Source organism: Stegodyphus dumicola, chromosome X2, assembly GCF_044657685.1.
Source record: "Stegodyphus dumicola isolate Sdum_Otavi_A_Nest chromosome X2, ASM4465768v1".
NCBI classification, from domain to species: domain Eukaryota; kingdom Metazoa; phylum Arthropoda; class Arachnida; order Araneae; family Eresidae; genus Stegodyphus; species Stegodyphus dumicola.
The window spans coordinates 119,434,549-119,446,619 of NC_140781.1; the positions used below are offsets into that span (position 1 = coordinate 119,434,549).

At 32.3% G+C, this 12,071-nt stretch overlaps 1 protein-coding gene across 3 annotated transcripts in view; it reads left to right on the forward strand.

Moving 5' to 3' along the window:
- Tdg (Thymine DNA glycosylase) overlaps window positions 1–12,071 on the forward strand; it is a 95,424-nt gene that overhangs the window by 57,175 nt on the left and 26,178 nt on the right. For all 3 annotated transcript variants that reach the window (XM_035357792.2, XM_035357791.2, XM_035357793.2), the window contains exons 5-7: window positions 4,941–5,073; window positions 5,192–5,274; window positions 5,534–5,610. In XM_035357792.2, the coding sequence (XP_035213683.1) occupies window positions 4,941–5,073; window positions 5,192–5,274; window positions 5,534–5,610 (293 nt within the window). The remainder of the gene's footprint in view (window positions 1–4,940; window positions 5,074–5,191; window positions 5,275–5,533; window positions 5,611–12,071) is intronic.

The following is a 12,071-nucleotide window of genomic DNA, read 5'->3' on the forward strand; positions in this document are numbered from 1 at the left end:
AACAATAGCATCTCAGTTTGCAATATAAAATATTTTAAGTCTACATTCATGTTCATTTTCAGCAAAACAAGAAAGCAAACAGAAAGCTGAATAACAATAAAATTATAAATACCATAAAAAAGTTAAAAGCCACGTAGAATGATAGCAAGGCTAAATGAAGTCTTCCTTCAAAAATCAATTTAAATTAAAAAATTTGCCTTCCTATTTATTATCTCAAAATAGGGTTACTGTTTTCACTAACTAAATTTCCTGTCTTGGCTGCAACAAGCTGACCACTTATGCACAAACACCACAGAGCTCACCGTCTAGAAAGCAGATATCAAGGCACTGCCAGCCATGGCCCTCTAAGAGCTGTTTGTGCCCTCCAGTTTAGTTTTTAGTTAAGTTTTACTATTTTAGTAAGATAAAAATATATGTGTAACAGGTTTGGTTTAGGTTTATTTAATTGTGGCAAAGCACAATAGGGCTATCTGCCTAAGGTGAGGGATGCCTTTGTGGAGGACTTTCTAAGCAAAACTGGCTCGTATACACGTTACACATGGGGGAAACCATGAAAACGCCCATGCAGCCAGCTCGTTCGCGGGATTCGAACCTCGGACCAAACTACCAGTGTTCAGTGACTTTACTGCTGGGCCGCTAATGAGCCTTCTAAGACATAGAACCTGTGTGTGCAGAATCACCTTCGAAATTAAAAGATTTGTATTCAGATCACTCAGTGTTCTTTTATATATACATGTTTATGCACTTGTAAGTTAATTGTTTTTACATTTAACGTGAAAGTAATTATTTCACAATGCCTTCCAAGAAGATTGTTGCCTCAGATAGTGCTGCAAAGAAAAATGAGGCCATGGCTGTCGATATTAAGAAAGAAATCATAGATAAACATAAGCATGGTGTATGAGTGACGGAATTGACGAAGACTTGTGGCCTTTCCACATCGACTATCTACACTATTCTGAAGAAGCAGGAAGAAATTAAGAAACTTGATGTAGTCAAAGGAGTTACCGTTGCTTCCAAGCACCATAAAAAAACTCCTAGAAGATGTTGAGAAGCTGTTGTTGGTGTGGATTAATGAGAAGCAGTTAAAAGGTCAGTGACAGAAAGTTAAACTATGGTTACATTATTTACCAGTCTTATTTATTAGGAAAAATTGACTTGATGTTGAAATGTTGATATTTTTGGAGGTGCGGAACGGATTAACTGAATTTCCATTATTTTCAATGAGGAAGCTTGTTTCTAGATACGAGAAATTCGCTATACCAGTTGAATGCTGGAACGGATTAAACTCGTATCTCGAGGTTCCACTGTAAGCACGTGTATATGCATATATGTGTATGAGTATACACATACATACATAAAGAATATACACATGCACACATGATCACCTACATTTAAAAAGCCATGCATATACACACACATTTCTGAATCTGGTCTTGATAACAGAAGAGTACCTTCATCAATCATAGGATTTACATTAATCAGTTTTATTAGAAATCTTAAATGCAGAGAATTTCATCTTCACTATCCGAAAATTCAGTTTCATTTCCAGCTGAAACTATATCAGGACAATCTCATTTATATTATTCCCAACAACTGAACATTTTTAAAACATTTTCTATTCTATGGAAAACTAATGCTACATTAAACATATATTTTCTAAATGTGAAAATTTTAAGTTAGCTTAGAAACTGTAATCATGCTTAAAAAAGTTTGATTTATGCAGATGTTAGATCAATAAAATTACTTTCCTATAAAAAAGTATTATGGCATTCAACAACATGATTTTACACATCAAGATATATACTGAGTGAAAATTCCTGAAATTTTTTATTTCTTGGTATCTCACTGTGCACGAATTGTATAAATAAGACTACCTCCCTTTTTTAAAAAAATGTTTAGTAAATACTATGAAGAAAATTGGTTACATTATTTACAGTTCATAATTAATAGAAAATAAATCATTTCTTAGCTTATCAGAATTTATTTTTGTCACATTCATAAACAGCACTAATTTAAACAAACATACTATTATGATTTCAATAACTATGAAAAAGAAAATCCAAATCTGCGTCTTTGATGGTTTAGTAGATTGGACGTCTCGTTTACTACAATTCAGCAGGGCGCTGACTCACCAGACTGTAATATATGTATATTTTTAATTTACAAGGTAAAAGGCAACAAAAATAAAAACAATTTCTTGGTTTAATATAAGCATTTCTGCACATTTACAATTTTCATTTTTTTACTATCTAGTTATATCAAAATACATGATTTAATAGAATATAATTCATATAATTTAAGGTATTTTAGATCAAATATTAACTTTTCAATAAATATTTTCATGTAATTCTAATAATCGACATAACTATCAAGTTTTGACTTCGAAAATTATCTTTAGAGAAGCCTGAAGCTGCAGTAAATAGTAATAAATTTATTCAAAACCTGAAAGGAAAGTATTCTTACTTGAATTTATTTTCTTTCTTTAATTATGGGAGATCTTTTAAAATAACAAAATCAAACAAACAAAAAAGAAATGCAATCATTAAAGGATGTAAAGAAAACTTTATGTATTTCAGTAATTACAAGTGCATGAAATTTCAGTATATATATAAAAAAAAAGGATTAAAGATTTGGAACAAAGTACCTGTGTTTCTATCGCATAAAATATCCTTTTTTAATAGCACAATATCTTTAAGTTAAAGATTATATATTAAGGCAAATTTATAAAAGTAAATTCAAAAATAAGAAATTAAATTATTTTTAGGGAAAACACTAAGCAAATAAAAAAATTTGAATTTCATAAATAAATGAAAGTTACATGCTTTATTTTTTGGCATAAGGTAGATAGATATTTCCAGAACAGATTTCTGAACAATTAATTATTTTAATATTGCCTTTTTCTTTCCATTAAAAGCTATGTCCTGCTTAATTACAGTGCTTTAAAATAAATAATAAAACATTTGATTAAAAATAATATAACTATAAAAAAGTGAGACACATACAAACAGGAGTGACACAAACAGTAAGAAACAGACTAGTGCAAAATTTTTTCAATTTATTGATTTGGTATTCTACGTCGTTAACAGTACCAAATGCTGAAAATGAATCATTAGGCACGGGCACAAAAGAACGACACATGCTACAGGAAAATCACATTTCCTACACAGACGCTATTCATAAAATTTTACATAGGTGAAGAAAGTATGAGTATTAAACACTGAAAATATAAAATGTTCACTTACTTTCTTCAAATAATTAGTAGCATCGATGGATTCAGTCACAAACGCCAGTCCGTGAACAGACAGTATCCTTTGCGACTGCACCATTCTTTTCAACCACCATTGCTGACTTCACAAATATCCCACCACAACCGGAAGTAGAAAGTGTCTGCTTTGCCATTGTTCATTGAACAAGAATTGCAACAGCTTTTTTCCCCCTTTATAATTAAACTAATTAAGAAAGCCTCTAAATTAGCATATGAAATAAACTTTTTTTTTTTGCATTATATAAATTTATATTCACAGCACCTCTGTATTAAAGTAATAATTCAATGTCTGTGTATGCGCATGCTCAGTGTATAATCGTAAATCCGCTTAATTTTTATTGCATAAAATTAACCATGTAAATTTTGAGTTCATTTAACCGAACCTTTGTACTTATTCTGTAAATCTCCATATTAAGAATGTCTTTAACTGTTTTGGGAAAAATATAATTATTTATTTATTTTTTCCTCATATAAAATTATTAAAATCGCTGTATCATTTACCCTGTACATTAAACAAAATTAAAAAATTTTAACCTCGTGATTTTTATAACAAAGATTAAAGGAACTGAAATATATGTAAAATACCAGAATTTGGCTTGCAAATTCATAGAGTTATTATTAAATAAAAATGTTTGTATATCTTTGATTATAATTAATGATCCTTTGGTCTACATTAAACTATTGTTCAAGAAGTTAAACATTTTCGAGCATCTTCTGTTCTATTTATTATTTTATTCCTCAACATGAAAGATTTGCTAGTCTTGCTCCAATTTAATTGCCAACATTTGCTAAATAAAATAAGGCAAGTATTGTACCAAACTCAGTAAGTACACAAATTTAACATACAGCTTATTCCGGTCAAGTGGTTAATAGGATTTTCATAAAAGAAATTAAATTGTGTAATTTAATGTAAGTGTTGATAGGAATAAAAAATAACAAATTTGATATAAGAAAATAAGTTATTTTGAAGATCTTTAAATTAAGAAAATATTTTTTTTTTTTTTTTTTTTTTGCAAAAATGCACATAAAGATTTAGCTCGCATGTTAAAATTCATAGAAAAATTTAGCCTCTGATATGAATGCTAGAATAATAATTTAAATTTATATAAAATATCATGGTTGTTTTCAAATTTGTAGAAGCTTTTAACCAGAGGCAAATCAATTTTAAACATAAAGATGATTTAAAAACAGAAATAATTTTGATAACACATTAAAATGCTGTTGGAAAAAAATATTTGCATACCCTTTTTTCATGTTCGTGGGAAAAGGAAAACAAAGTAAAATGCCAGAAATACACCAAATATTTTGAATTAATAACCTTAATTTTCAATCTTTTTAGGCTTCGTATAATATCTGTAAAAGTGACGAATGAAATATACCATAAAGGTGGTAGTTTTTTTTTCAGTACATTTGGATTCATATAATTTTCGTAAAAATAACAATAAAGAGTCAACAGTAATTTCAGCCTTTTTATTCGTATAAATTTCGTGAAAGTAATGTGCAAAAAATACCATACCCTTATTTCACCGAAATTATATGTATATTTTTGGAGACGTGCTGCCTGGGAAATGGTTAAATAAGTACTATGCCAGCTCAGAGAACTTTTATAAATAATGTAACATTAACAAAAAAAATTGCTTTTTAATTTTATAATGATTTAGAATACTTATTACAGGGAAATGCCTATTTTTGGCAGGGCTTATACCAGAACCAATGAGTGCTGTTGATGATTTTAAATTAATTTCCCATGGAATTGGTTTTACTAACATTGTTTCTCGACCAACTAAAGGGAGTGCAGATTTAAGTAGGTAAGTCAGTTAGTTCTTACCAATTTAATTTTTAGCATTAAGTATTTAAACTAGTTATGAGTAGAAAATTTAAAAGCTTTGAAAGATAGTGTGATTATGCTATCCTCGTTTTATACAGAAAAGAGATTAGAGAAGGAGCTGAAATATTGCTATCAAAGCTACGAAAATATCAACCTAAAATTGCAGTGTTCAATGGAAAAAGTATGTTCAACTTTTTTCTTTTATCCTCTGAAATTGTGATCTATGTTGTTAAAATGTTATATACTATAATTCTATCTTATGTACGATAACCAGTGTTAATGTATTTTTAATTAACATTGGTTAGCATTATCAACATAAAAAATTATCCCAGTATTTTAATTTTTAAATCATAAAATTTCTTAAAATTTATTGTTTATAGTTTTCTGCCATTAGCTAATTTATGATAAAGCAGTGAATTTTATAAAATAACTATTTTCAGTGATATATGAAGTTTTCTCAGGAAAGAAAAACTTTGATTTTGGACGTCAGCCTGATCCTATTCAAGGGACTGGAATTGTGAGTTTTAATTGTGATTTTCCATTTTTGTACATAATTGTATTAAACATTTCTGTAATTGCGTATATGTGTGGAATATTAAAATTGCATATGATTCAGATCGTTAAATATTTCAAAGCAGAGTAGAACTCCTATTATCCAGATTCCAAGTGTCCATAAGAATGGTTGTTCCTTTTTCTTGGCAGCGTAATGTTAAGCTTGTATATATTTTGTATGGCATTAATTTTGTCATTTATTTAAATAACAAAAGGATAAATACAATTTAGTTTATATATATATATATATATATATATACACTCTTAGACCCCCCCCCCAAAAAAAAACGATGCACTAGGAAGGAGTTATCCGAATGGGACGGAAATCGGTAGAAGTGATGTACATGTACAGAAAAAGAAAAATATTACAGCTTGAGAAAAATTGGATGATTTATTGAAGTGATAGAGCTTTACAAAGTGAAAAAGTCAGTAACGCGTTTGTCCAACTCTGGCCCTTATCCAAGCAGTTATTCGGCTTGGCATCGATTGATAGAGGTTGCGGGTGTCCTGAGGGATATCATGCCAAATTCTGTCCAACTGGCACGTTAGATCGTTAACATCCCGAACTGGTTGGAGGGCCCTGCCCATAATGCTCCAAACATGCTCAATTGGAGAGAAATCCAGCGACCTTGCTGGCCAAGGTAATGTTTGGCAAGCAGTAGAAACATGTGAAGTGTGGGGGCGGGCAATATCTTGCTGAAATGTAAGCCCAGGGTGGCGTGACGTGAAAGGCAACACAACAGGCCTTAGAACTTCGTCGATGTACCGCTGTGCTGTAAGGCTGCGATGGATGACAACCAAAGGGGACCTACTATGAAATGAATTGGCACCCCAGACCATCACTCCTGGTTGTCGGCCTGTCTGCCAGAAGAGAGTCAGGTTGGTATCACACTGCTGTCCAAGGCGTCTCCAAACACGCCTTCGCTGGTCATTGAGGCTCAGTTCAAAGCGGGACTCATCACTGAATACTATTCTACTTCAGTCAGTGACATTCCAGTGCGAATGGGCTTGACGTTGTACAGAGGTCAATGGTAGTCGGTGCAAGGGGAGCCCTGACCTCAGCCCCCTTTCTGTGAGCTGTCTATGAATGGTCCTTGATGTCACTGAAGCACTAGTTGCTTGTACAACGATGATAATGATGCATCTGGGGCTGTGAGTGCCGCTCTGACGATTGCTCGGTCTTCCCATTCTGTTGTTTCTCTAGGCCTACCGCTTCCTTCTTGCGGACGCTATATGCGGCCATGGTTCACCCATTCCTGACAACATTGTCTAATAGTGGCATCGCTCCTGTTCAAATGTTGAGCTATTCACCAATAAGACCAACCGGCTTCTTTGAGCCCAACTACACGACCTCTCTCAAATTCTCACGTATGCGCATATCGTTCGCGAACCTGTATGCGAGGCATAGTTAAAGTCCGCCAGAGTACACAGAATGAAATTCATGAAGAATTTGTGACCTGGAATCATAATTTCTCCACTGAAATATTCTGCCAGTTGCGCAGATCAGCTGCGCTTTTAGTGACGACCGTTCATTAATTGGCAGCCAAAATATAAAATTTTGCATTTTCATTCGAAACGTTTATGCATATCAATTTGTGTCTAATTTGCTTTATATCTTCTCGTTGCATCTTTTTTTTTTTTTTTTTTTTTTTTTTTTTGTCTATGAGTGTATTTATAATAGATATGTTTAGTCAGTTAAATCCACATTTCATGGACCTTCCAGGACGCGGTAAATTTGTTTAAACCAATTTTTTTTTAAATTGGGAACGTAGAATAAAAGGCAAAAATTAAATGCTTACTCCAACATAAAAATCTTATTAAAGTGAATAAATGAAAGTGTTTTATATGTGAAGTTTAACAGTGAAATTTAGAAAAAACTTTTACTTCACTGAATTTCAATACTTGTAGGATTACATAATGTAAAGTAAGATATTTATTATTACTTACATAAGATACTATTTAACACTTTTTAAGAAAGTGCTTTAATATCTTGCATTCTATTTTATACTTTATACATTTATTTATTGTGTAATCTTTGGGCCAGAAAGCACATTTCAAATGTAAATTTTGTGCTTCTTACACACTGTCGACACTGCCTCACTACCTACTTTGTTACTATTACTTTGTGTCCCAAGATTTGATAACATTAGCTTGCTTGGTTATGGGAAAGCTCATTAAAGCTATCTTGCTATGGGTCAGGAATATCTAGGTAGATGATAACTTTCTAAGAGAGACTAAGCTATGTTACGCTTGAAGAAAACTTCATGCAGCCTGTCTGTTCAATTGCCTGAAAGAAATGTTATGGTTTATTACTCCTGTTTCATTTTGCTGTTACAGTCCCTGAGCAACTGCAAAAATGAGTTATTGTCTGTATGCATATAGTCTGGCAATTAATTCTGTGAAATTTCTAAATCGACCCTTCAACACAGTATCAAACTCGGAGCTTTCTGAGATAGCAAATGGATCTCAATTTGTTTTTCATCTTTTAATAAAAATCAATTGTTTTTAACATTGCACACTTGGAGCTGGCATTCAGTGGGCTCTCAATGTATAAAAGTGTTTATGAAAACTGAAGTAAAGTGTGAAAAAATGGATCATTTGTACTATAAATGTCGATAATAAAGGAGAGTAAATAAACTCTCTTCTCTCTTTTTTTTTTTTTTTTTTTTTTTTGACTGAAATTCCAAAGGTTGCTGGAGTTATATTTAATTTATATTGTTTTTGGTTTTTTGCTTTTCTTTTTGCATATCTATATTTTCTTTATAACTCATGTCCTAGTTTTGTTTATATTTACATAGTTTTATTATTTGGTCCATTTGTTGTAGATGGGGAAATATTGTTAAACAAAATGTGTTAAATTTCTGTTCACAAGTTTTATTTATTTTTATTTACTGCAGCTTAATGCAAGGTATGTAAAAGAACTGTTTTTGTTTATTTGTATTCCATTATATATTTATCTACATCCTGTTCTGCAGAAGTCCTTTATTTTTGGAACTGTTATTCATAGACATGCTCCTGTTACCAAAATTTTTCAATGATGCAAATATTTTTAGCTTGACATTTTAAAATTTTGTAAAATCAGTTTTAGTCCTAGAGTGTTTTGCTATAATCAGATATACCAAATGAAACCTATAAAATTATGAAATCGAACATTTTATATATTCCTCTGACTCCCTATAGTTAGGAAAATTTTCTACCCATTAGAAAAAATAAAATACAAAAAATGTGACTGTTATGGAAAAAAATCTGATGTGGACACCACATGACTTCCTTGAACGGTCTCCTAAATTATGCACATTTTTGCAGCATTTCGTTTAATCTTATTTCCTCGAATTTCATTAGGGATATATTATATTTCTCATTCAGTTAATTCAGTTCTCATTTCACAAGGAAAAAATACATGGAACTCAAAACATCTTCATTAAAAATTGAAAAATATAGAAAAACATAAAACACAAAATACAATTAAAACAGTTTTAAAAAATTACAATTAAAATTAGAGCTTCTATGAAAAAAAAAAACAAGCAATTTGGCCAGCAGGCAAGAAGGCAGAGTTTTTGGTACACAAAAGTGAAAGTTTACTTTTGGTTCCACTCAGCAAATGACACTGAGGATGCAGAAACTGAATTCACTATTCTTCTAAGTTTCGAGTGTAAACAAATAGCTGTTCCGTTGGGCTTAGACATGCATAAACAACTTTTAAATTGTTTATAATTCTACAACTGTTGTATGCAGATTAACTAAGGGTATAAAAACCTTAACCAGAACGTAAGAATAACAATTCTATCACTTTTAAAGCAAAGAATGCACACTTTACTTGTTACATATATGTGGCAACACACTAGTTGCTGGTCAAACTGAAGTGAAGTAATAGTCGGTGAATGTTAGTGTGGAATAAACAATGTGCTATGTTGTGTAATAAACAATGTGCTATGTGAACGTGTTGCAATGACTTAATTATAGATCAATAAAAAATAATACGATTAAAACATGCCGTAGTCGTGTGGAATAATATTACAACTAATTGCCAGGCAATCAATCCCCTTGGTTGTTTTTCCTCTCAGCAGACGCAAGATGGAATTTTGTCGCCCACCGCAAGGCCTAAGTTTCGACGGCAATGTGGCTGAAAACTGGCGCATATTCAAGCAGCTGTTCCAGATTTATAGGAAAGCTTCAGGAAATGCTTCAAAAGATTCAGATGTGAAAGTTGCTTTATTTTTAAATGCCGCTGGTGAGGAAGCAGTTGAAGTGTTCAACACGTTCAATCTTTCAACAGGAGATCAGGGTAACTATGAAAAAGTGCTTGAGAGGTTTGAAGCTTTCACGACACCTAGAACAAATGTTGTGGTGGAGAGATTTTTTATTCAATAAGAGAAAACAAGAAGGGGAACTTTTTAATTGTTTCGTAACTGACCTGAAAAAACTTGTAAAATCTTGCGAATTTGGTGAGCAGAGTGACTGTCATACGTGATCACATTGTCCTTGGAGTATCAGATGCCAGTTTACAGGAGAGGATGCTGCGAGAAAATAATCTGAGTTTGGAAAAAGCAATTGAATTAAGGAAAGCAGCTGAATTGAGCAAAGCTCGTGCTCAAACGTTAAGAGAACACAATGTTGACAGCATAACTAGAGAAAAAGTGAAGCAACATCGGACAGGAGGAGCCAATGCAGCCTTAGCAGTGAGGAAGCACAGAGGTTGGAGTGATGACACTTCAAATATTGAGACATCTTTATGTAAAAAATGCAACAGACATCACGTTAAGGGACAGTGTCCGGCATATGGAAAAAAATGCTTTAATTGTGGCAAACTAAATCACTTTTCGACTATGTGCAGACTGAAGCACATCCAAAATGTTTCTCAGCACGATAACGCAGATGTATATAGGGAATCTGATAATGAATTCTTCGTGAATTCCATAAATGTTCAAAGAACTAAAAGTGTGTGCTCAACATCATCTGCAAAAGAGTGGACTAAAACTTTAATTGTTAAGGGACAACTGTGACTTTTAAGTTGGACACAGGGTCTGAAGTGAATGTTTTGCCTGTGAAAACTTACGAAACACTGAGTGCTAAGATCTCTAATCTTATTTTAAACAAGTGTAATGTTGTATTAGAAGCATTTGGGGGGTCCAAGGTTAAGCCTGATGGTTCATTAATGTTACAATGTTCCTCAGATGGTGTGGATCATACTCTAGAGTTTTTAATTGTTTCTAGCAAGCATATACGTCCATTATTAGGAATCGATGCATGTGTTAAACTTAATTTAATTCAGTTTATAAATAAGGTTGGAATATCAATTAAAGGAGATCAGTATACAATTGTTTTACCTCCATCTAAAGATCAATTTATTATTAATAATTCAGAAGTGTTTCAAGGTGTGGGGAAATTTAGTGGATTGTGTAAAATCATGGTTGATGATCAGATAGCTCTTGTAGTGAGACCACCACATAGGGTACCACTTAGTTTAAAACCTAAACTTGAATTAAAATTAAGCGAATTAGAGAGACAGGGCATTATTGTTGATGATTAAAGTTGATCAACCTTTGAACTGGGTTAGCAATCTAGTAATAATTGAAAAAGCTAATGGATCCTTAAGAATATGCCTTGATCCTCAAGATCTTAACAAAGCTATAAAAAGAGAACATGTGTTGATTCCAACAATTGAGGAGATTTTACCAAAGCTATGTAATAAATCAATTTATCCTGTTTTAGACTTAAAGGATGGGTTTTTTCAAATAGCGTTAGATGGAAATAGTAGTGATCTTTGTACTTTTAGCACACCATTTGGATGCTATAAATTCTTAAGGCTTCCAATGGGCATTTCCTGTGCACCTGAAATTTTTCAGAAACGCAATCTTGAAAACTTTGGTGATATACCAGGAGTATTGGTCTATTTTGATGACATCCTGATTGCTGCTAGCACTATACAAGAACATGATAAAATTTTAACAGAGGTCATCAACAGAGCTAAAAAACTCAATATTAAATTCAACAAGCAAAAACTTCAATATAGGGTTAGTGAGGTTAAATATTTAGGTCATTTATTTAATGCGTCAGGCATGCGACCTGATCCTGATTGAATTAAAGCCATTACTGAGTTACAGGAACCTCAGAATAAGCATGAATTACAGCGTGTTTTGGGAATGTGTAATTATTTGAGGAAATTTGTACCACATTTTTCAGAGAAAACAGCCATATTAAGGGAACTTTTGAAAAACAAAGTAGAATGGCAATGGTTACAGCTACATTCTAAAGCATTCAGGGAATTAAAAAAATTAATTTCCAATGCACCTGTGTTAGGAATATTTGATAGCAGTAAACCGATAACTATACAGGCAGATAGTTCTAAAGATGGGTTAGGCTGCTGCTTATTGCAGAATGGGCAACCAATTGCTTTTTCGTCTCGGAGTTTAAATAATGCAGAAA